The sequence below is a fragment of the Canis lupus genome, chromosome 18, assembly GCF_011100685.1.
Source record: "Canis lupus familiaris isolate Mischka breed German Shepherd chromosome 18, alternate assembly UU_Cfam_GSD_1.0, whole genome shotgun sequence".
Taxonomy (NCBI): domain Eukaryota; kingdom Metazoa; phylum Chordata; class Mammalia; order Carnivora; family Canidae; genus Canis; species Canis lupus.
Genome location: NC_049239.1, coordinates 43,750,101 through 43,776,757, shown reverse-complemented (window position 1 = coordinate 43,776,757; position 26,657 = coordinate 43,750,101). Strand labels below are relative to the sequence as shown.

Below are 26,657 nucleotides of genomic sequence, written 5' to 3'. Positions count from 1 at the left end.
TAGTCTTAAATCAGATACCGATTCATTATATATATAATCATGGCTAAATCACAAACAGTCCACATCCCAATTTATGTATCACAATAATGTACTTACTCATGACTGTGTTAAATGTTCTAAGTCCTTCAAAAAAGTAGCACTTGACATGTAAGATGAAGGTGTTCCAAATGAGATGTTAATCACTGTGACTAAAGTTAACCATTTCCACTTAAATAGAACTTACCTCCAAAATACTCAGTGCACTCAATAGATACATGTTCATTAACTCCTAAAAGGCATTGTCCAAACATTCCATAAATAAGGAAATAGACATATTAAATTAATTCAGAATCTATCAAAAATTCTGTTACAGAATCAGGAATAGACCCAAACTCTGAGTTTCCCCTCCCCCATCCACAGTCCATTGTTTAAGTCACTTTCCTAGCTTAAATTACGTTGTTCTATGGATCAGAAACATAATTAGTTATGATAGGAACAGAAACTTCTCTTCCAAAGGCTTCAAATCCATTTTAGTAAAATATGTTCAAACTTAAAATGAGAATGGTTTTATAAATGGCAACTATTTATTAAACCCAGTAAAGTATTTCATCTTAATATTAGGTTAAGCAATCTGTAAAGAATAGAGACTGTAATTTTTAAACACAGAGTTGGAAAAGCAAACCAGTAGCAAAGACCAAAGACTATGAAGGTATCTACCTCTCTAAAAAAGATTAAGAAAAATAGGAGAAAGGGTAAAAGAAAATAAAACCTAAAACTGATATGTTTCTAAGGAATTCTAAGGAATACTATGGATTATCTGTATATTATAAGGATTATCTATGGATTATCTGAAAACTATACCTCCAGAAAAGCATTAGATACTTATTAATCCATCTTCCACATTAGTAAAATGCTTCCCCCGCCCCGCCCCCCCCACAGGGTATCTCCTGGGAAAAACTAAGTACTGTCATATACGCTGTTAATCTGATAACAGCATTTTCTGGAGGCTTTTTGGAAATAAGTAGTAAAAGTTTAAAAAATATATATATATATATATATACACATACTAAATTTCCTTTATATAACCTTAACCAAGTAAGGTAGACAGATTATTGTTCTCAATTCTTTATATTCTGTTATAAAATTATACATCCACACTCTCTGTCATGTAACATTGCAGGGCTTGGCCACATGATTTGTTTTTGCCGATGAGATATTAAAAGACTCGGTGCCAGCAGAGGCTTAAAATGTATTTTGGTAGTTTTGCCTGTTTCTGGTATTCTGGTGATAAACCATGAAATGGGTATGCCCTAGGTAGCTGCTGCCCCTTCATGGTAGGCCTCAGGGTAAACAGGTTCAGAGCAGATCTAACGCAACATGTAGCCTGAAGGCAGGACCAGTCACCACAGACTGAAGTAGATGTGTGTGGGCCTAAGTCATGAAAGTAGATGTGTCCGGCCTAGATTCAGGAAAACCCCAGGTGATGTACAGACCCAATATGAAAATGAACACCATAAGCCACTCAATAAAACACTGGTTTGTTATGCAGAACTATTACAGCAATATCTGACCAGTACACCCAGGATTCTTACACCTAAAAATGTATCCTAAAGTAATCAGAGAGAAACAGATTCATATGTGCATTTTATCATAGCAATATTTCTAACAGCAAAAAACTGGAAACATCCTATTGTCAAATATTAGAGGAATAATTAATTATAACCTAGCTAGGCCACTAAATATTTGAACCTATGTACATATTTTTAAAAAACACTCAAAAGGGCAGCCTGGGGCAGCCCTGGTGGCGCAGCGGTTTAGCGCCGCCTGCGGCCTGGGGTGTGATCCTGGCCACCTGGGATTGAGTCCCACGTCGGGCTTCCTGCGTGGAGCCTGCTTCTCCCTCTGCCTGTGTCTCTGCCTCTCTCTTCGCTCTCTCTGAATGAATGAATAAATAAATCTTTAAAAAAAAAAAAAAAAAAGGCAGCTTGGGTGGCTCAGCAGTTTAGCACCGCCTTCAGCTCAGGGCCTGATCCTGGAGACCTGGAATCAAGTCCCACGTCAGGCTCCCTGAATGGAGCCTGCTTCTCCCTCTGCCTGTGTCTCTGCCTCTCTCTCTGTGTCTCTCATGAATAAATGAATAGAATCTTTAAAAAAAAAAAAAAAAAAAAAAAAAAACTGGGATCCCTGGGTGGCGCAGCGGTTTGGCACCTGCCTTTGGCCCAGGGCACGATCCCGGAGACCCGGGATCGAATCCCACGTTGGGCTCCCGGTGCATGGAGCCTGCTTCTCCCTCTGCCTGTGTCTCTGCCTCTCTCTGTGTGTGTGTGTGTGTGTGACTATCATAAATAATTAAAGAAAAAAAAATTAAAAAAAAACACTCAAAAATGTAAGATGTTCATAGTACTCTCAGTTTAAAAAGCATCAAAAGAAAGATGACTAGACTATTTTTAAAAAAATTATTTACAAACAGAGAAAAAGATCAGGTGAATAAAATAATTCCCTGAAGAAACACAAATGCTTTTCTGTACCAAATATTATTTTATGCTAAATATTATACCAAATACTATACTCAGAATAAAGAAGTAAATTAAGACAAGCATCTTCCCTAAAACTTCCTGAAACTAACGATCTATTCAGGAAGATATATATTAAAAATCAGTTATCACATATGTGTAATTACAAATTGCAATAAGCTATTGAGGCAGAAATTGCTAATTATCCTCAGCATTTATTTCCCCCTTCTTACATGGAACCAGAGTCTCCGAATTTTATCTGCCCATGGCCACCTGAAATGGACTACACTTCCAGCCTTCCTTGCTGTTAGGAGGGGCCACATAACTAAGTTCTGACCAATGGGATCTAATTAGAAGTGGTACATACAACTTCTAGTAAGCATCCTTAAAAATAAAGGACTTGCTTTTTGTTGCTTTTCCCCCTTCTTACCAGATGGAGCAGGTATTTTGGACTATAATGTGAAAGCTTCATGCTGAGAGTGGCAGAGCAACAGAACAGGAGGAGCCTGAGTTCCCTAACACTGTGGAACTACTAACTGTATACCTACAGGCCTTTCACATGAGAGAGAAACAAAATTCTACTTTATTTAAGTCATTTTCATTTTTAGTTTTCAGTCATTCACAGCTGAACCTAATCATAACTGGCACAGCTATAAAAGAAAAATGAAGGATTCAATAAGAGATCATAACAGAAACTGTTCCATTTTGACAGGAGAAAGGTCCCCTGAAGAAGTAACATTTATTCTGTGACCTGACACACCTGGCCAGGAGAGTACCAGGTGAAGAAAGGTGAGGTGGCAAACTCTTCACAGAGGGGAAATCAAAGAAGCAACTGCTGTAACTTAAGCGTAAATCATCACAGGAACAGGTAACAAATTTGGAGATGTTAAGACTGATTGTTTATACAGTGAATTAGAATAAAAGCAGAGCAGTAAAGCAAATAGGTGGGTTGGCTCCAATATCGTAATATCTATTCCAACAAGCAAAAATTATGCCAAAATGAGGAGGGAGGGGTGCAGAACGAGAATGAATCCCGTTAAAGAAATTAATAGCTGCTTCCAAACTTCGGTATTACTAGTGTTTAAAATAGATGGATTCTCTGATTGGAGTGTTTCATATACCATGAGAACGTCACTGGATATTTAAATGCTAATTCTCCCTGGAACAAACAAAAGTTTGTTAAAAATTTTTGAAATAATGTTTCTTGTCTATTTCTTATTATAAAAGGGAAACAAATTTATTGTAGGGATTAAAGCAAATATGTACATAAGACATTAAAAAATAAATCATATGTAAATTCATCCCCTTCCAACATTTCATAATGAAACTGTTTCTATACGTATTTACATGCCCACATACATAGATACATAAGACACACTCAAAAATGGGACTATAATGCATAAAAGCTGCATGTGCTTTTTCAATTGCTTTATCATGAACACATTCCATATCATTAAAATATTTTTAAAACTATGATTTTTAATGGCTCCATAACATATAATTTGTTTAGCCAATCAAATCTGGGGATTCCTGAGTTAAAACTGTCAACCACAAATTAAAGCCCTTTGAGTCAGGAAGCTAACTTCAAAATCTGCAATGGAGAGTTTATTCAAAAATCTCAAGTTACAGTTTGAAAACATTGGAACCGGGCAGCCCCGGTGGCGCAGCGGTTTGGCGCTGCCTGCAGCCTGGGGTGTGATCCTGGAGACCCAGGATCGAGTCTCACATCGGGCTCCCTGCATGGAGCCTGCTTCTCCCTCTGCCTCTCTCTCTCTGTGTCTATGAATAAATAAAATCTTTAATAAAAAATAAAATTAAAAAAAAAGAGAGAAAACATTGGAACCTTCTAACCAAGAATTCAATGAAATTCACTGAGTTTTAGCCATAAAAGATGCTCACTAAAGACTGTATTTTCCCAAATGGAGCATAACATTTCATAGTCTTGAGGAAGAAACTGATTAAGTATCAAAGACTGAGGTAGTAATAAAAAATAAGAACTACTGAGTGCCCACTGTAAGAATTAATGACTATCTACAATGTTCTTTTTTTAATAAAGCAAAAAAAGAGAATGTATGCATTTATTACTGGTGTAAGTTTTCAAGTAGATATAGAAAAAAGTAACAACAGAAAAGTACACATAATATAAAAAGAATAGAAACAAATAACAAAGGATTAGAAGTTGTTAATTGTGGAATATGATATTCTTTGAACTTTGCTATATTTAGCATTTTTCTCACAACCAAAAAAATTAATGTTAAATTAAAATATTTGTCATGTGAGTAAAGTAATTCAGATTTCAGCTATCAAAATAGAAGGAAATCAGTGTTTTGCCAGAGGCTAAGAAAATCTTTTGAGAAAGAAAAACAAAATTCTAGGCATTTAGCATTAGGCATTTGTTGTAAAATAAAACTATTTTAAACTGAATATCAATGTTTTATGTTGGAAATAAGCCTGAGGAAGGCCTAGCTTTTGAACTTTACCGCTGAGCTTTCTTCAAGTACTAGACTACCTAAAAATGATATATTTTCTGTTCTATCAAAAAGGTTGTTTTAAGCAGTTAGCAAGTATTTTAAAAATTGCAAGACTGCATTTCAGTTTCTGACTATTCTGTTAACTTTGTATACCTAAGGTTTTCCTGATGCCAAGCCCATTTTTTAATATTCTGGTTTCTTTTTTTTTTTTTAAAGATTTTATTTATTTATTCATGAGACACACACAGAGAGAGAAGCAGAGACACAGACAGAGGGAGAAGCAGGCTCCATGCAGGGAGCTCGATGCAGGACTCGATCCTGGGACTCCAGGATCATGCCCTGAGCCAAAGGCAGACACTTAAGCGCTGAGCCACCCAGGCACCCCAAAATTCTGGTTTCTAAAATCCAAACTTAGTTCAGATGACAGAGTTTACCATTTGATGAAATGTCTTACTACTAAACATAAATGGATGCAATTTTCTATTAAGTGAGGTCCCTAGCAGAAAAACTAAATTAAAGAATAAAAAATTATAGAAATAAATGAATCTTTACATCAGTTCTCACAAACAAAATTTTCAAATAAATGTAAATTTTTTCAATTGCCCCATTTTCCCCAAATGTAGCTTTAGGTTGTCGTCACTTTGTGACAGCATCCCCCACCCCCTAACTCCACTAATCAGTTCTCACCTTCTTTCCCTGCTGGAACACGTGAATTTTTCAGCAAAAGTGACTCATTCATTGGCATCTTGTCAAACTAACCCTGAAACTATAAGGAAGCTTGGCGCTAACAGAATTCTAAAGCTAGAATACTTTCACTAACACACATCATTTTGACTTTAGAGAACTGAATCACTTTCAGATCCAAATACATACTAATGAACTCTGTTTATATTTTTCCTTACTAATTGTTCTCCACCATGCTACCTCCTCCCAATTTTAGTTTGGCAATTCCCTAATCTAAAGTATCTCCTGTCTCTAGAGAAGACAAGATGGGGAACACAGAAACAAAAGAACAGGAGTGGGGAGAAAAAAAAAGCAGTTGTTCACTCAGCCTGGAAAAAGATCCTATTCTGAACAATTAGCAACTCGTATCCATTCCATACAGTTCTCAAAATTTATTTCTCCCCCTAGTTAAATGAAAACACAATAGAATACACAATACAAACACAATCAGAAATCTCCAGAAACAAATTACTCGTTATTATTATTTCACTAAATAAAAGTTTTTAAAAAGCACACAATAAAAAAAAATTTTTAAACCACACGAAAATCAATTATTAAGAACTATTTAGTCAAAAATCTTCAATAATACGTCACCAGCAGGAACTATCAATTGTAAATCACCTTATGCTTTTGGTTCAAACATTCATCTACGCCAAGATAGAAAGCTGCTCCTTTTAACCAGAGGGAGAGTGGTAGGGAAGGAACAAGAAAACAAATGCTTTGTCAGATTACCATAGACATTTACTTAGAGCTCTGTCAATTGTCACACTCCACCTGGTGGCAGGAGCTGCCTGAATTGGGGAAGTAGCGGTCATTATACAAGAAATTCCAAAGAATACTTTCCAGATGTCTTTGGGGAAAAAGCAAGATGCTTTTCTCTTGCTCTATACAAATAAATCTAACAAGGTTTCACCAAAGTTTTTTCACATAATAGGTCACTATGTAATAAAGAATAACATACAGGTTTGACAGTAATCAGAATGGGAGACCTACATTTACAGCAATTTATTTACAACCAATCTCCACGATAAATTAAATGTCATCTCAAGTCCTTAAAACAGGTTAACAAGACACATCCAGCAACTACAAGATTCTCTATCACATACTCCCACTAACTTTCTTTACCTCTTTCCCCTATGGGTAAACTACAGAGTTTAATTAACACAGTTAACAGCAGCCCGCCACATTGCTTTTAGATATTTGCCAGTAACATATACCCATGGGATACTCTAGACACTGATTTCAACCAAAAATAAAAATAGATAAACAGAGCTCCAACAAAATTAAAACTGAGTCTGGCTGCCCACACTTATTTTCACACATAAGGAAAAATAGCAGTTCTCCTAGAAGCCTCAAGCAGACATATCTTTAGAACACAATGTTAAAAATATGCCCCCCCCCCTTTTGCCCCTACCTGTTTCTCACTCAAAGCTGTGATTTTGGCTTGGAGTTCATGAAGCTGTTTCTTTAAATCAGCATTCTGATTGGAAAGAAAAAATATCTGTGAGAAAGATATTTCATTTGTTAACAGAATAGTAGCAAGAAGACTTTATGCATACTGTATTACAAATGATGAAGCAATCTTAAGCATTTAGCCAATCAAATTTGTCATGCATTAAACTATAGTTATATTATCATCACCTAATACACAGGTCCTAAATGTAGCTCCTACCACTAGAATAGGGGCAGTTCCTTTGCAATTGTTTCAAATTACAAGTTTTATATTTTAGCATCTTATACTGTAGTAGTATTCCTTCTTATTGAAATATTGTTATTCTTTATAGAAAGTATCAATTGACAGAAAACCTAAAGCTCCACTAATCAGACAAAAGCAAGAAAATGGAAGTTATAAGTATGCATACACTGCTTAATGGCATTATCAATAAAGATAAGAGTTTTTTCTCCACTTGCCCTCTCCCTTATTTAGTAGAGTACATTTGTTATTTTAGCCTAGATTTGAAAAGCTGTCAGTGCTGCAACTGCCTTAACACTACATCATTCAAATTAACACACTGACTACCAGGGTATTTTCTCAGTTCTAAAATTCTAGGAATCAAAAAAGAATACTATTTTAGATGAGATACACTGAGCGTGCTTGCTTTATACTCAAGTGGGGAAAAAAATCCAAAATTAAAATTTTCAAATGCTTAATGTAGCAGGACAGCCTACTAACAGACTGAGCACCATTCCAATAAAAGACTACTTTTTCTTCATTGTTTCACATGCATTTCTTTCGATTCACCCTGTTTGGTCTTCTGCCAGGATTGGGACACACATCCTCCCCTTCATGTTTACTCTACATTGTCTTTCTTATATTTGATATAAAGCTTCCGTAATGAGATCACTCACAAGATTGTCCAACAACCTACTGCCCCTTCAGATTCTTTTGAGTTAAGATGCTCTGTTACATGACTACCAGCTCTATCAGAAATGCTAAAATTTTCTAATAATATTTCAGTTGCTGACAATGTAGGTTACCAAATTAAATATAAGAGTCTACTAATCTAAGGTCTACTGCCTCTTGGTTCCCTAAATATAATTTAAATTTTAATACACTTTAAAAAATAAAAATAGAGAAGCTTCTCAAAGAAATAGGACTGTCAAACAGGAGTTCAATGTGGGCCATCAATGCCAACCCTCAGAATCCATGGACTGTGTTAAAACCCAACAGGTCGCTGGGTACTAAGTTTTTGAAGAAATGAATATGCTTCCCACTTCCAAAAAATCAATCTGCTTCAGTACCATTCTTTAATCCAAGAATTAATTTTCTTAACTTTACAATGAGGTGTATATGGTATGTTTAACAAAGTTAAATATATATATATATGTATTAAACATATATATATATATATATATATATTTCCACATATATAATAAGTCTAAGTGTTCTGTGAACAGATTTGTGGGCACACAGATCCTGAAAGTCTGATAAACACTCTTCAAACTTAGGACCCACTGTCTAATGGCTACAAAAGAGACACCACCTGAACAATAAATGTAATCATCAAAGACAAGATAACTTTTTAGGAAGATTCCTCTTCAGGGATAGAGATGAACCTAAGTCAAAAACTCCTATGAGAATTTGAACAGAAGGTAGCATCTGTTGGATTATTATATAAGGTAGTTTTAAACCCTCTTTAAGAGTTCTTTCAAAGATAATTTTTTAAAAGTTCTTTGAAAATTATTCTGAAATTATTTAATCATAGTGGAATTAAGTATTTAAGTGTTCTGTACTATATCTGTACTGTGTAAGCTATGAGAAGAATCATTTGGGGCCATATACATTAATTTGGAGACTACAGGAAGCCTCAAAAACTCTGATTCTGGATAAGCAGGCTTACAGAAATGAAATTTAAGCTATATGAAGAGTAATAACTCAATTTGTTCCCCAAAATACTCAAAAAAATTAACATAAAATAACAGAAACAAAGATGAAATAGTAACTACACTATAACAGAGTTACTGGATTTTTCTAAACCTTTGTAACATGAAAATCAATATGCTAAAAATAATTGCTGTTAGAAATAACATAGTTTTCAAAACTTAAGTTCCTGGTTTGTATTTTAGTATCTAACAGGTATTTTATTTTAAATTATTTTAATTTAAAAATTAAATAAGTAAAAGTAGTATTTTACCTGTGGATCCTGCTTCATTTGAGCAACCAGTTTCTGGTAATAAAGAGAGAAAAAGAGCCATCAGTCTTACATATTAATCCACTATGGCTAATCAGACTTGTCCCCCAAAATCTAAAGTTTTAAGTCCACCCTAAAAAAAGGACCACCACACAATGAGAAGAGATCAAAAGCTTCTGTGATCCATATAATATATATGGATTACTTATTTGGTCCATATAATATATGTGTGTGTGTGTGTGTGTGTGTGTGTGTGTGTATATATATAAATCAAACTAGCACTTTGTGTTTGAAATTAATAACTCCTGCTTTTTAACAAATCTGGAGATGGGATGGGGATGGGAGCTTTTAAAAAAGCAATTTAAACAAGCTGGATGCTCTAAAAGCCAAACATCCCTCTAAAATGTTATCATCGTTTATAGAGTCCCAAAAGGCCTTGAAAGAAGCTGCTCCCATAACAAAACAGGCCTGTTTGTATACAGCAAAGTACAGATTTGGTAAGTCTGTTGGTTTGGTTCTTACCACAAAAGGAAGCTAGTATCAGCTACTGACTCTGCCACTGCCTTCTCTGCAGGAGGGTGTACTCAGTGGGACAGTGATGCTTAGTATTTGAAAGTAAGGAAATGAAGAAACAACAACACAAACTCTACCTACCTGGGTTCCTCTGGGAAAGAGAGTGCTACCAGAATACTTAATAAATCCTTTACCAGGGAAAAGAGAAGTCCAAATAAATGAAAAAGAAAGAAAAATGGACATATTCTAACTTAGCTCAACTTCTAAAAGCATCACTGCCCAAAGATGATAATAACTAGGACAGAAAAATTTGAAGGATAAAAAATATCAGAAGGCTGATTCCTAAAAGCATCTGGGAATAAGCTGTTCCCCAAAAGAATTTTTCATATAACTAAAAAATCTGTCCCTCTCTTTGAATGTTGAAGTACTTTAAAAATTTTTAGTCATAAAATACTTCTTATATACTTACCTGCCTTCTTAAACAAACAAAAAAAAAATCAGCTTTGATTGATACTCAGAGGTACGATTACATCAATTAATATACTATTCTATAAACAGCACAATAGGTCCTTACAATAAAGGCCCCAAACTGCTTTGATTTAAAGAGTTCTCATGTCTGCATTTTAGTTTTTCTTTTTTTTTTTTAAAGACTTTATTTATTTGACACAGAGAGAGAGAGAGCACACACGCACAAGCAGGGGAAGCAGGAGACTCTCCTGAGCAGGGAGCCTGATGCAGGGCTCAGATCCCAGAACCCTGGGATCATGACCTGAGCTGTAGGCAGATGCTTAACCAACTGACCACCCAGGTCCCCTTGCATTTTAATTTTTCAATCTACTTCTTAATGCCAAGGAATCAGCTAGCAAATTTTGTTACTATTATTATGTCTCCTCCAACAGCCCCTGAACCCCAACTCAAATTTGCAGCTTCTGATCTACTGTGTGATATGCACAGTGAACTAATTCTAAGATGAACAAATAGGTTATAATAGCTTAAGAAATGTCCCTTGAGTAAAATGTACACTCTTTGGTGAAAGATTTCTGATATTTATTGTAGTTGGTCAAGAGTCTTACTTCAGGTGCTTAGATACATTATGCACCGCTGAGGTTGCCAACCATGTAACTTCCATCTACACAAGGTATATATGAACTATATTCTACTTCATATGTGACAGTAGTAACTCTTCTGTATCCTGGCCTTAATCTACAAAACAGTAATAAGACATTCCAAGAGCTCAGTGAAACTGAAACGCGACTTTATACATAGACATTCTTACAAGTGCAGCCTAAAGGTTAGCCTCATTCTTCAATGAAAAAAGTCCTTCTTTTTTAATTTAGTTACTAGAGAGTTGGCTACAACACTAAAGTTGCCTTTAAAATTTTATTTATTTATTTATTTATTTATTTATTTATTTATTTATTTATTTATTTATTTATTTATTTGGTGGGGGGGGGGAGCGAGAGAGTGCGAGCACAAGCACAGAGAAAGGGCAAAGGGTAAGGGAGAAGCAGAGTCCCCACTGAGCAGGGAGCCTGACTCAGGGTTCAATTTAGCGACCGCGAAGATCATGACCTGAGCTGAAGACAGATGTTCAACAAATGGAGCCACCCAGGTGCCTTTTTAAAGCCAAAAAAAAAGGTTTTCTTCCATGATACTGGAACTTAAAAACTGACTGATAACCACATTAAGCCTCCACTCCTGGAGGAAATAAACCACCTTTCCTATCTATAAGTAGTCAAGCTGCATTTTAGACAAGCAGAGGCAGAATAGGAGAAGCTGGACAACCTAACTAGACCATCCATATCCCTAATGACTTTAAGCTAACACTGTGTTATCAAAATTAAACTACTTTCTTTTGCAAGAATAGAGCCATTTTTTATAAAGATATACTTTATGCCAAGTGTTGGCATAAACTATAGCCTATTGGCAAATCCAGCCTACCACCTGTTTTTATAAAGTTTTATTGGGACACAGCCACACCCATTCATTTATATATTATCTCTGGCTGCTTTGTCTATATGGCAGCAACGTACTAGTGACAAAGACCATAAATGACTCAAAAGGTGCAAAACATTTTACTATCTGGCTCTTTACAGAAAAAGTTTGCTAACCTCTGCTTTATACTATCCTCTGTTCCATGTAAATACTCCTAAAGTTTAAATATGGCTTCCATCAAATCTGTATAAAAATAATAAAAAAGGCAATTTCTCAAAAAGGGGGAGATACTCATCACAGGCCATTATTATTTAACATTTACTCAACATCAACCATGTGTACATCGCAACTTTCTTAGCCATCTCTCTGTCCATAAAGAACAGAAATATACTTCCACCACAGCATACTTTCTTAACACGCTTCTATCCAGCAAGCTCAATTTTAGCCGTAATTCCATCCCTAACAAAATGCAAAAGGGAGGCTTTTGATCCAATATTTAGTCAAATGTACGGTCTGGCTTTGGCTTCAACCTAACACCCAGTGCCTACTTTGATATCATTTCTGGCATTCCTGAACTTGTCACAATCAATGATCATGTAGATTACCACACATCCAACCAGAATAACATCAGATTTATAAACAAGGTTTATCATTTGTATTTACTGTTAATATTTAACATTCTTCCCCAAATAGGAAAGTATTCTAAATGTAATTACAGTGAAAATTCTTACATGTGTTTTATAAGTTGAAATATTATAAATCAACATATAAATGATATTGCACAAATGAAATATGTAATAATCCAGGATGAATATAAAAGCTCTTTATCCTAAAAAAATAGTTAAATATATAGGGAAATAAACAACGTAAATATTAAGAGACTGGGATAACTTTCAGAAGAACATTATATCCCTTTTGAGTCAAAAAATGTAATTTAAAAAATTAAATTAGATTTTAAAACAGAATAAACATTAAATTTTTTCATAATTATAATTTCCATAAAATTGGTATGCTTGAATTAAAAATATAAAGCAAATTAATATTTAAGAATTCTCATTTTTAGGGGTGCCTAGATGGCTCAGTTGGTTAGGTGTCCAACTCTTAATTTTGGCTCAGGTCATGATCTCAGGGTTTTGAGATACAGCCCCATGTCGGGCTCCACACTAGGTGTGGAGTCTGCTTGTGATTCTCTTTATCTCCCTCTCCTCTTCTACCCTGAATCTACCTTTCTGAAAAAAAAAAAAAAAAAAATTATCATTTTTAGTAATTTAGTTCAATTTAGGAGATGAGTCTTCCAGTAAGTCTTATTTGGGACTTGTTCATATCTTGTGAGGATGAACTAAAAGCAGAATGTCAATGCTGCCATCTCCAAATTTCTTGAGAGAAGGAATATCTCCTAAAATCACATACAACTTCATTAAATATCTTCGATCCATACAAATTTCAGATGGATTATTGTTTTCCAGAAATTCCTTTTATGATGATGTCAACTTCGAACAAATTATGAATTTAACTGTTGTCATTTGCCATTCAGCCAAATTAAGTATTCAACACAACTCTAGGTTAAAATACTTACATCTGGGAAAAAGACTGCTTGATTTTATAAACAGATTTTTACTCTCTTCAATTAGTAACAGAAGCAAGGCCAAATAAAATAAAATGTGCATAACTTATTATATACTAAATTTCTTAAAATTACCATAAAACAAAACACTTCACATAGAGAAGTCCACCTGTACACAGCAAACTATAAGACTACTGCTGAGCAAGAGTTTAACAGATCCAAAGCAGAAGCAGGGATTTCTGAATACAGAGATTTGAAAAATTAAAACTATGTGTGTATGTCTTTGAAGCTTTCTTGTTAGCTGTCATCCACCCTAATTCTAAGCAACTTGCAAATTTAGTAGTTATCAAAAGCCCACAGGGTGCTTCCAACAATTTCAGAAATTAACCTTAAACTATTCAGATAAAACAAGAGAAACTTGTTCCCTTCTCCTTTCTACTTCCACACCCCAAACATTCAAAAGCAGTCAATTCATCATCATTTATCACTTTTGATTGTATGTATGTGTTTATCTTGAACCTGGGACCACATTCCGGCTAATGTCTAGGAAAGGGATAGAAACAGTGATACTCTGTTTATGAAATATATGTTAATGATCCAGTTATTTAAGAATAGCTTTATTTCTGGGTAAATTATATTAAATAAGATGTATTATACATATAAAATATACTACATATTTAATATTTTATCGATATTATATAAATTGTTAACATATTTTTATTTATATATATTTTTTTAAATTTTTATTTATTTATGATAGTCACACACAGAGAGAGAGAGTGGCAGAGACATAGGCAGAGGGAGAAGCAGGCTCCATGCACCGGGAGCCCGACGTGGGATTCGATCCCGGGTCTCCAGGATCACGCCCTGGGCCAAAGGCAGGCACTAAACCACTGCGCCACCCAGGGATCCCTTTTATTTATATTTTTTAAGGTTTGTTAGCCTATACACCTGAGGTAAATATTAAAAATTGTGAAATTTGGGCAGCCCGGGTGGCTCAGCGGTTTAGCGCCACCTTCAGTCCAGGGTGTGATCCTGGAGACCTGGGATCGAGTTCCACGGCAGGCTCCCTGCATGGAGCCTGCTTCTCCCTCTGCCTGTATCTCTCTGTCTCTCATGAATAAATAAATAAAATCTTTAAAAAAAAATTGTGAAATTTTAAATGTAAACATCTGTGAAGGTAGTAACATTTTCTTTTCTTTTTTTTAGATTTACTTATTGAAGACAGAGAGAGAACAGGGGGAGGGGCAGAAGGAGAGAGAGAGAGAGAATCCCAAGCATGCTGCCTGCTGAGACTGAAGAGCCCAATTCGAGGCTACATCTCATGATCCTGAGACCATGACCTGAGAGGAAATCAAGAATCATAGGTTTAACTGACTGAGCCACCAGGCACTCTAGCAGTGATGTTTTCTTTACTAAAGATTATAATCAAGGCATAAAGCTGAGTTACATGTAAAAACTTCAGTATAAATGGTAGTCAACTAAAACATGGCTCATTACTTAAAATACACAAGTTACGTCACATGAACAAAGTTTTTCAGATGAACCAAAAAAAGAAAAAAAGAGTGTGGGTTATTTTTTTTTAACACCTTTAGTATTTGAAAAAAATATTTTCCATTCTTTTCTCTGGAAAGAAAGTCAGGAATATGCTATTAAGGTTCTTAAAAGTACTGTCAGTGAATTTGTTACTTATCAATAAAAGGCAAAAGATATGATTCTTGGACAACTGTCTGAAAGACAATTAAAAAGTGTACTGAAATTCAGAGATAGGCGAGTTTACTAATCTTAGCCATTACTTAATAATACAACATAGGAGAAACCAATAATGGAACGTACCTGGTGAACCTGAATTTCCACTTTAAGAGCCTCCTGTAGAGTCTGCAACTCCATCCTCCACCTTCTCCACTTTCTGTCTGCTAATTCTACAGTTTCTTCAGCCTCCGTTTAAAATAACAAACTCCTCTTCTCACTGCAGCTGTGGAGATCATAAAATGTTTTGGATCATAAAGGAAATATTCTTGTTAAATAAAAGAAATTACATTAGTTGAAAATTATTTGATGCTCTAACACAGAGCATGAAATGTCCCAAACAGATTTCTTTCCAAAATGAGTATTTTTCACTGAATTAGTACCAAAATTTTCTGGGTTTTATTCTCTGAACATTCATTCCTCCACAGAACACTTCAAATAAGTAAGAAATGGGAGAAGGGAGGTGTTTAATCTGGTCATGAAAACATATAAGCACACTTAGATGCTCAGCACTATAGTACATACTACATTCTGAGGATACAGAGCTGAACAAGACCACTTCCTTCCTAAATGAGCTGGGAATCTAGAGGCCGAGACTACAACCATCCAGGACACACTGTCCTTAGAGACACATAACAACAGAGTCATACATTTTTAAACATCACACAGAGTGAACTGGAAAGTTCAGGGTCTCTCAGAGGTTAAAGAAGGCCAGAGTACTTTCATTTGGATGGACTCTTACTCTATTTTAAAAATAAACCTCGAAACAGGAAAATTCTGGTATTATTTAAAGGTTTACATTTAACAAATTAATACTTTATATAGATACAATGCAATGTAACTTTCATAAAGTTACGACAGGAATGTTAAATAATAATCCTATCCTGTATAATAGAGGTGGCAGTCTAGCAATGGAAATCTATCAATTTCCAGCTTGATAATGAACACCATCTTCTTCAAGCCTGCCAGCCCATCTCTTTTGGCTATATGTATAACTGCAAGTGGCAATAATGTCAAAAGTCTAGATTTGTGAATGTGAGCCTTCCTATTCTGATCTGCTTAACACTAATATTTAGATGAACTCAATGGCTAATTTCTCTTTTAATTTTTTTTTTCTCGAGTGTGGCCTCAGACATGATTTGAGGTACCCTCCCAAAGCAAAAGTTTGCTTTTGCCAAAATAAATCTAAACTTTACTTCTGTTCTTTTTCCTCTTTGTACCTATAAAACTTGTAGCTAGAGCAGCTTTTCAATATTCGTAACAACTGAGGAAGGGAGCCATCATGAATCTAAAAGAACCAGTAAAAAAAAATTAAAAAATAAATAAATAAATAAATAAATAAATAAATAAATAAATAAAAGAACCAGTACTCCTTAAACCAAATGAAATTCATAATCTTTACATTTCCAAAAATTATTTATCCATGGATCAAGTCCATAATCAACCTAAGTTTCTTAAAAATGTCTTTAAAACCATATTTAACAGTTATAATGGAATCATTAACTATAGAATATATTCCTATGAATTTATTTTTCATTATATTTGCTTAATCTCACTAGACTTAAAACATCACTGGCAATCTCTCCCCTAGGATTTATATACTATGAAATATTATATAAAAATACTCAAAAAACATCAAACTTCAAAAATGTAAAATTCATTCAAAGTTAACATTTATGGAGGTTAGGAAAGGATTACTATATAATGATACTATCAACAAAAAAGGCAGTATGTTTAAGGGAGACAATTTTGAAAAGGAACCATATTTTGAGGAACAAACTACAAAAGCAGTTTTTCAGCTACTTATTATCTCAGAAAATCTATGGACTGTAATAAATATCAGAATCATGAAATTAGCAAGACTAAGGTTTTTGTTGTCACATAAGTTTACTCTATATACAAAAGCAAATGTTAAAACTATAGCATTGGGGATCCCTGGGTGGCGCAGCGGTTTAGCGCCTGCCTTTGGCCCAGGGCGCGATCCTGGAGACCCAGGATCGAATCCCACGTCGGGCTCCCGGTGCATGGAGCCTGCTTCTCCCTCTGCCTGTGTCTCTGCCTCTCTCTCCCTCTCTGTGTGTGACTATCATAAAAAAAAAAAAAAAAAAAAAAAAAAAAAAACTATAGCATTGCTTTCATTTTTATTTTATTTTCTTTTTTAGGTTTCATTTTTAAGTAATCCCTATATCCAATGGGCAGTTGGATCTTACAACCCTGAGATCAAGAGCTGCATGCTCCACCAGCTGAGCCAGCCAGGCGCTCCTCCCTTAATTTTAAGAACTAAAATAATCCTACTCAAATTTGTAACTTACATATATTAGAGTTATTCCTGAAAACAGTACTTGACTCAGTTGAATTAGTTTTCATTTTTGAAAGATTCTATCAGAAAACATGTCCAAAAATGATTCCTTATCATTTTTGTCAAATTAAGAATCATCTTGAAGTTAAACAAGCATTTTTAACAACAGAAAGGCCATATTTGATTTTACTGGTAGCAACATAGCACATCATAGTTCAACTCAACATATAAACTCTGGAAATAAAGAGCAAGTTAAAAACAGAGAACTTAGAATATAGAACTTACAACATATACAACAAAGGGTTAACAATTTATACATTGGAGTGCTCACAAATTAATTTTAAAAATATGAAAAAGCAACTCACAGAAGAATAAGCATGACCAACAAACACGGAAAACATCCATCTTCAATAGTCATAGAACTGTAAATTTTAAGAAGGTAAGTTTGGTCTATCAATCTGACAAAGATTTGTAGAAATAAGAATACTCTGAGAGCTGTCAAAAGTTTGGGGCAGGTGGCACTTTCATAATTTGCTACTGGTTATCTCTGGGTGGTAGCAATAAGGATTATTTACTTTCAATTTTTCAGAGTATTGATGTTTTGACATTTTTCCACAGAAAATATGTACTTATTTTTAAATGTAAAAAAATTAACTGAGGATTGCTAAAGCCTCAGAAAATTCGATACTGATGAAACAAAATGTTCAGGAAAAGAAAAAGTAAAACCAGAACTTAACCTGGAGGCTCTAAATGTCAAAGAGTGCCTTGCACGATAAGAAGCCTGTAACTCAACTTAATGAGGAGCTGACAGCTTTTATTCCTTCATCAGATTGTTGTCTTATTAGAGACACAGAGAGACACAAAATTTTATTTGGCGATGACTAAATGCCAATTATTCATTTTATTTCAAAATAAAACTAAAGGGTTAAAAAAGTTAGTGACTTGTTATAAAAAAAACTTATGAAGGATTAGAAGATTCATTTTATATCCTACTTCTTCCAAAAGTTCTCTTTCTGGATAGCAGTTTTAAGAGATTGATCTCTACCTAAAGGAACACATTATATATGTATATTTACAGCTTATAAAAACAAGGCAAGCACATGTTGAATCCTTTTAAGAAATATTTTGGGGGTTTAGACAGCTTATGCAGCTATCATACAATGACTATTTGGGGGCAGTTTACAGCATCATAAAAAAGGTTTTATTTGCTAAATTTGTAGAAGGATGATTTATCATATTTTGACCAATTCCAGTAAGTTATAACTAACAAATCAGTTGCTACAAGGTAAATATAAACAGACTCACGAAGCAATAATGGACACACTTTACTGAGGTACAATGCCTTTTACTACCCAACAGCTCTAAATGCTACCATCAGAGAGGACAATGGCCTAGTACAAAATACCAACATTTGTTATCTTCAGAACTGTACATGCCAAACTACTAGGACACCTAATGGCTTCTCACCTTCAAATAACATAAAACCAAAAACATGAACAAATAAAAATTCCACAAACCAACAAAACAAAAATAATAATCAAATCCCACTAAAAAAAACAGCTGTGATGTCTGGAAAGCACACTCACTATCCCCCTAAAACACGAAAAAAATGGATTCCATTTACTTGCTATGCAACCACTCTTAGCCTCAGGGTTTTTAATTTGTTGTTTGCTTATAAATCAGAAAAATGGGAACAGTATCATCTACTCATAAAACTGTTATGAGGTTTAAAAGAGATGAAGTTACACAAAAAGCTCTTTGTAAACTACAAAGTTCTATGCTATTGTTAACATACTTAACTCTTTTATTCATACAAACAAACTTTTTAATAAACTTCTCACCACAGTATATTGCTGAGAAGACTCCTACTTTCAAATTCTCTAAACAAGGGGCTTTTAACTATTTTGGTGGGTAGGTTCTGCTTAGAGATATGTAACCTCCAGGTCTTTCATTATGATTCTAATAATGTAGTAACGCTGTACCTCCGAATTTACTGCTAAGAAACACTGCTCTGTTCCTGAATTGGCATAAACATTTTTTCCCATCAAAACTCAAGTTATCTACCAAGTTTCTTTAACTAACAGTAAGTCCATAAAACACTGTGCCCTCAGACTGAATTCTCTAAAAATGGACAGCTCAGTATTCTCTATACCAAACATTTATTTGGTGTAAGACTCCAGTTGTTGTTTTCTATTAATTAAGTAAACTCCACACCCAATGTGGGGCTTGAACTCATGGCCCTGAGATCCAGTCTCATGCTCTACTGACTGAACCAGCCAGGTGCTTCAAGACTCTACTTTTGACTTACATGTTATACAGAATACGTTTAGAGTATGTTCAATTAAAAAAAAAAAAAATAGAGGGGTGCCTGGCTGGCTCAGTCAATGGAATGTGCAATTCTTGGTCTTGGGGATGTAAGTTCAAGCCCCACAATGGTATAGAGATCACTTTAAAATTAAAAAAAAAAAAAAAAAAAAAAAAAAAGTAGAGAGACGCCTGGGTGGCTCAGCGGTTGAGCATCTACCTTCAGCTCAGGGCATGACCCCTGGGTCTGGGATCGAGTCCCTTATCAGGCTCCTGTGGGGAGCCTGGTTCTCCCTCTACCTGTGTCTCTGCCTCTCTCTCTCTGTGAATAAAAAAAATAAAATCCTTAAAAAAAAAAAGTAGAAAGTCTTGCTAGATCCATGTGTCCTTACTTGTCACATGTCAAGTACTAAAATATCAGGTTTCAATTTGTACAAAAATGCTAAGAGATATAACAATATCTTTAAATTTTAACTTAACTAGCTATTAAGTGCTAAAAAACAATCATAGATGCTAAAAATAATAAAGCTCTTTAGTAGCGTTTATTGAAAACTAATATTTACTAACATGAATAAAAATGACATTAAAAAATATATAATGTTTGTTTTCATAGTGGTATCTCTTTGGTGACACTCCACATGTCAACAGAAAATGCTACTACACAAAGAACTTACCAATCCTGATTTCAGACGACTACCTTCTGACACTGGGAAGGCTACTATGCTCACATCTTGGTACTAACAGCTGTTGACAAATATCACCCGAGCTAGTGAGACTGATGTTTCTCAGCCATTAGATTAGATTTAAACATACACACACACACACACACACAATTAGATTTATGATAATGTCTGAATGTGTTTGAATATAAAATATGTATCTCTCCTCTGTGTTTTGTTTTTGGAGGGAGGGGCCAGATCCTTATTTAGAAAAAGAAAAGGAATACCAATAGAAGTTATACCATTGCCACACAATGTCAAGTCAGGGTCTCCCTGACAGCACCCTCTTCCTTCATGGTCTGCTGCACTGTCTTGCATCTCACCCTACTACCAATGTTCATTCTGATAATGTAGTTTCTACCTCAGCTTCCCGGGACAGGCCTAGCTGACATACACATTTTTCTGTTTCCTACCTGTTTTTACAGAAATCAAGCACGTCTACTAAAATCAGCCTAACTATATCCAACAAGAACATTGAGAGTAAATTTAAAAACTTACAGAAATTCGGAATGGAGTCTGGAGAGTAGTGTATAAGAGCACAGTGACAATGAGAAGATTTTAGAGTTGATTGCCACATTTCCTATAGAATGCTATTTAATGATTAAAAAAAAAAACTGTCCAGATAAGCCTGGGCAGAATCATATAAATATTTACTACACAAAGGGTAACACAAGAAGGTGTGGTGGTCTTGGCATAACCAAAATAAGTACTTTAATAGAAGTGGAAGTTATGGGAAGATAGATTTCAGATCAATTTAAGGAAAAACTAAGGATTAGAGCTGTACAAAAAAGGAATGGGTTACCTTATGAGGTAGTGGGCTCCCTGTCATTAGAAGTATTCAAGAATGCTGCATATCATATCCCCCTCTTGGAGATTCACAATGCACATTAGCATATTAAAGGTTCTGAGAAGTCCTGCAGTAAAGAAACCTGTTTAACTTTAACGCAGCATTTCCCAAATTATTTGACCACAGAACATTTTTCCCACCCCCACCCCACCTCAATAATATTTACTCACTTCTGTGGAACTAGAATTCCTCAGAAAACATTACAGAAAATAATGAGCTACATTTTTTTTAATGTAGTATTCAATATGTACCTGAATAACAATCTGTCTGGGATATAGGAGAAGAAATTGCCATACCGGTAAAAGACTGGAAGAGAAAAAGCCCTTAAGGTCTCTTCTCTAAAATTCTGTGATTCTATCACATCTCAAAGAAAAGGGCTATAGGGTCTTGATTATTTATTTAAAAAGGTTCCATGAGAGACAAGCAAGTAGAATAAAAAGGTAGTAAAATGCAAGGTTAACTGGTTCAAATGCCTCCCTTTCATGTTCAAAGCCCAATCCCTAAAAGATAAGAGAGACACCTCAAGGACAGTAAATTATCAAAAAGAAGCCCTAACCAAATATCTACTCCAGCCACTAAATTAATTAAAAATTGAGAGAGAGAATTTAAAAAACAAAAACAAAAAGAAGTAGCCTTGTATTAGGGAATGATACTATTCCAGCTCTGGTTTCATTTTTTTTTTTTTCATAATACATGCTCTCCAAATAAGGTTAATATTTGTTTGATCCTTAGTCACTAGACTGCCCTGTGCAATCTGTGATCTTGAATTAGACATTCAAAAAAATGATTAAAGTGTGACAATTTATAAGCTGTTAGAGTAGATACTAAAGTAGATAATAGGAAAAAAAATATGTTTGCCTATATGCCCCCACACTGCTACATTTCACTGTCTCTCTTATTTTTTCCTCTTTTAGAATTATACAAACACACACTAAAAATGTAGTATCAGAAATGAAGCCAATCCAGCATTACATTTAAGGATATAAATGCTTAAGAGTCCCAAATTTCAAAGTCAAGGTTCCCATAGTTACATTAACCTAGCCATTTTGCACATATACTAAGGCCATCAAATTTAACAGCATATTAAGTAATACAAAACACAATAGGAACCTGAACTTTTGAAATTCCTGACTTTAGAATTTTCAGCTCTAACCACTGCATTAAGGGCATTTTTGGCAAAGGGGACCTTTACATTTTAACAGGTTATCAAATGTAGGAACATGCAAGCCTAGCAGTATTATTAGAAACACAAATGCATTTGAGATACGGTTACGTGAAATTAGACAAAAATTCACTTTCACTCAATGCAAACAGTAAAGCTTCATTTCTGGGAGAGAGTTTTTTTGAAAAAAAAAAAAATCACTGAACATTTGAATTATTACCCAACTAGCATCAGGCACACTACGCCTGCCTCATGAAAGTACTTACCAATTTTGGGGAAACAGGCTCTCCTTCAGCTCTCTTGCTCCCTACAGCAGAAGAAGGGGAAAATAGAATTAGACTACAAACACAGATTTACGACATGTCATCAAAAGCTGAAGACTTAAAGATTTCTGACTTTATGAAAAAACAAAACACAAAAATCTCCAAAGCTTTAACCGCCACCCCACCCTCTCAAAAAAGGAAAGAGAGGTAGTTTTCACAGCAAGGAAAAAATTCAAAGGCAGTTAAATCTCTAATTTTCCATTTTTCACTATTCCAGTTTTTCCAAGACAAGGAAAGTAAGATGATGGTTTCCCTTTCCTAAGAGACACACAAAAATAAAATGCACCTTATCTAAGTAACACACAAATACAGGCTCATCCCCAACAAATGGGTCTCATTGTTCATTGCTTTATAGTAACAAGGTAACGTCACTGACACTTAGTTCTGTCTATTTAAAGTGTCTTTTTTCGATTAATCTTGAAATGGACTTCTACAAGGCTTTAAAATTCACAGCATTTTATATGTATCACTGTAATTTCAATTAAACTTTTCATTCACATTCTTCAAGTCTCACCACTTCAGACTGTAATACATACACAAGGGTGCCTTTCTCTCTGCCACATATTTAATCAGTGATAGAGCCAGAAAGAAAATTAAGATTTTGGGATCTCGATCTAATGCTCAATGATGCTTTTATCAATTGCATTTTTTAAGATTAACTAAACTCCATTAAGTTGACTTCAAAGTTAGAAAAGTCAAGTCAGGCTATGCTGGTTTTGTTTTTTGTTTTTGTTTTTGTTTTGTTTTTTAATTTTATTTTTAAGTAATCTCTACACTCAAAGTGTGGCTTGAACTCATGACTCTGAGATCAAGAGTTACATGCTCTACTGATGAAGCCAGCCAGACATCCCAATATCGTTTAACTCTGCCTCACCCCAAACTTCTTTTTCAGTTAAAAAACATTAGGAAACAAGGCTTTTCTCTTAATATTTTAGTATTAAGTATTTAAACTCTACATTCAATGCTCTAAACTTATGTTTTAAACATAGTATATTTGTTGAGTGATGTTACTTCAGTAGTGTTCTCATTTCAAGGGATTATTTCAAAAAATCATGTCATCCAGATTATAAATTTTTATTTAATCAAGTACAGTCATAACAAACATGAAGTAAAATAATTTAAAAGGGCCTCAATTCATGCAGTTAACATTTCAAAAGAAATTAAATTTGCTGTTTTATCCTGTCTTTTCTTTAGCAGCAGTACTTCTGAAAGTTCTCAAGTCCATATAAATGGCTATTTTAGTCACCAAGATTAGAATGACTTCCAACCAAAAGAAAAAAAATCATGCAAAGGTCTATAAAGTGATGTGATTATTTAAAAGTGGATCCTCACAAGGAAAAAATTTATAACTGTGTGGTGATGTATGCTTACTGAACCTACTGTGATAATCATTTTGCAATATATGCAGATAGTGAATCATCATGCTGCACACCCAAAACTAATATAATGTCATAGGTCAGTAATATCTCAATTTTTAAAAAGTGAATTCTTAACATTATAGATAGCACCTACAGGATTCTGTACCACTCAGAACAGTATCAGGCACAGATTAAATGTTCAGTAAATATTTGTTAAATGAATGAATTGACTGAGTGGACCCTTAACTCTGCTGATGACTTACTTTCCCTATGAGACATTTCTTGTTAGCTTTTTCATGCTGGTGATAATGTCTTTTTTTTTTAAAGATTTATTTATTTATGATAGACACAGAGAGAGAGAGAGGCAGAGACACACACAGGAGGAGGGAGAAGCAGGCTCCATGCCGGGAGCCCGACGCGGGACTCAATCCCAGGACTCCAGGATCGTGCCCTGGGCCAAAGGGAGGCGCTAAACCGCTGAGCCACTCAGGGATCCCTCGTGATAATGTCTTATGCATCAATCCCCCACAGCATTATTTGTTAAACGAATCACTTTGGATAAAAAACAGTAGTTTTTTATCCAAAGAAAGAAAGATACTGCCATTTTAAAATGTAATGAAAAGAAAAAGACTGATATATTGTACTAAATTAAGAACCTCTATTCACCTAAAAACACCATTGAGAGAATGAAAAAACAAGCCACAGAATTGGAGATGACAATTCCAACACATACAACAATGGTTTATAACCATAACATATGAAATATGTTGAAACTCAAAGTGATCGGGACAGAATTGGGATTTTTACTTCCACATATATGGCATCTGACAAAGTGAAGTCACATTAACTCTTCTGAAAAGTCATATTCAGTAAGGAGATACAATGGATGTGTATCTTAACTCTAGGGCATTTTCTCCAAAACTCAATAGCAGAGTTAATCCCAAATTGATAAAGAATTTTACCATGAAATCATGATATTATAAAACTATTCATAAAACTGCTTGCAGGGACTGTAGATATTACATAGGAAATCAAAGCCTGAGAGGTTAAATTACTTCCCCAAAGGTCACACACCAATTGGTTGTAAAGCTGGAGAAAGCTTACGGACCGGACCCTGAGATTCCTTTGACCAAGCTGGCCTTTCCACTAATCTCACCTCCTCTCAACCAGGCACACTAGTAACATTTCTAAAAAAACAAACTACAATAAATACTGGCAAAGTATTTTTGGAAAAAGTCCCCATACAAAGTTTTAAAGAAAAATCAAAAAAAAAAAAAAAAAAGAAAAATCATTATAAGTAAGCTATATAGGGCAAGTTTTAAAACTTGAGATCCTTTTATGCCTAAGGGAGCCTCATGAATGGACTTCAGAGGGATTTGCCAACCCTACAATACTACTGGCTAAATTCTATATGTATAAGAATTCTGGGAAGAGGACCCATACCTTTAATAAGATTTGCAAAGAAGTTCAGATACCAAAAAAAGAGTCAATTATTTTTAGACTAATGATTTTTAAACACTGTGTGTCACAACTACCAAAGATTATTAATTAGATGATGACTATTTGACTACCATTTGGAAACTGATAAAAAATATTTTATTTATATAATTTAGTAAGAATTAGCAATAAAATGTATATATAAATGTGTATTTTAACACTATCTACATGTAAAATGTATTTAAGTCTGAAATGCAAGTTTGATTTCTTCATGTTAAGCTGATTAAAGTCCACTTGTTTCTCACATACTCTTCACGCTCAGAGCTAAGGTGGTTAAAAATTTTAACCGTATTTGCTTAAATGTTTCAAATACAGACTTATTCTTTTTTTTAAGATTTTATTTATCTATTCATGAGAGACAGAGAGAGAGAGGTAGAGACACAGGCAGAGGGAGAAGTAGGCTCCATACAGGGAGCCCAGGTCTCCAAGGATCACAACCTGGGCTGAAGGCGGCGCTAAACTGCTGAGCCACCGACGCTGCCCTCTACAGATTTATTCTTTAAAAATACACTCAAAACACATATGGTGAACTAAATAAAATTATTTTTGCTTTTAGAAATGAATATTATCTTGCTAACATAATTTCCCATGATTTTTTGCCAACCGAAGATGGTTCACCTCTCCAGAACTTCACAGGTAGTTGCTTTAATTAGAATTGGTAAAGAAATGAATCATTCAGATTTCTAATATGGTTGTAAAATTGAAAATACCATCAATAAATCAAAGGTGATTAATAACAACTTAAGTACCCTTTGTAAAATACCTAAAACCTTTGTATATGAAGAACATATATTAAATAATAAACAAATTTTGCAGAGAAAAGGTTTAACATTAGATCATGTTTTAAATTAAGCTAAAATTCATCCCACTACAAATTCGAACAATTAAGTTTATAGTCTGTGCTCAATCATAAATTTTGATAAGGGACTAGAATAGCACAGATAATTGTCATTCAAAGACACTTTAAAATGTCACCTTACACAGAAGATTCAATCTCTGCTCTTCTACTACACCAAGCTGATACACTAATTTGATACACAATAAGTTTTACTGTTTTTTATCTGCCCTT

General features: G+C 34.6%; 1 protein-coding gene and 2 long non-coding RNA genes across 21 annotated transcripts in view; 2 read left to right on the top strand and 1 right to left on the bottom strand.

Moving 5' to 3' along the window:
* LOC119864231 overlaps positions 1-15,323 on the top strand; it is a 50,186-nt gene extending 34,863 nt beyond the window's left edge. Inside the window, exons 3-4 of the long non-coding RNA XR_005373480.1 lie at positions 3,205-3,360; positions 14,540-15,323. This is a non-coding gene — a long non-coding RNA (uncharacterized LOC119864231). The remainder of the gene's footprint in view (positions 1-3,204; positions 3,361-14,539) is intronic.
* Positions 1-26,657, bottom strand: part of PHF21A (PHD finger protein 21A) — a 193,598-nt gene that overhangs the window by 142,653 nt on the left and 24,288 nt on the right. For 10 of the 19 annotated variants that reach the window (XM_038563466.1, XM_038563477.1, XM_038563462.1 and 7 more), the window contains 5 exons: positions 22,677-22,717; positions 21,204-21,315; positions 15,167-15,305; positions 9,322-9,354; positions 7,101-7,187 (listed from right to left, as the gene is read on the bottom strand). In XM_038563466.1, coding sequence (XP_038419394.1) covers positions 7,101-7,187; positions 9,322-9,354; positions 15,167-15,220 — 174 coding nt within the window. In that variant the 5' untranslated portion in view covers positions 15,221-15,305; positions 21,204-21,315; positions 22,677-22,717. Of the gene's footprint in view, positions 1-7,100; positions 7,188-9,321; positions 9,355-15,166; positions 15,306-17,391; positions 17,548-21,203; positions 21,316-22,676; positions 22,718-26,657 lie in introns of those variants that run through there. The other 9 variants (XM_038563480.1, XM_038563478.1, XM_038563479.1 and 6 more) reach the window with 3 other exon arrangements.
* On the top strand, positions 17,658-20,567 carry LOC111090971. Its single transcript, XR_005373479.1, has 2 exons — positions 17,658-17,817; positions 20,296-20,567. It is a non-coding gene; the product is annotated as an uncharacterized LOC111090971 (long non-coding RNA).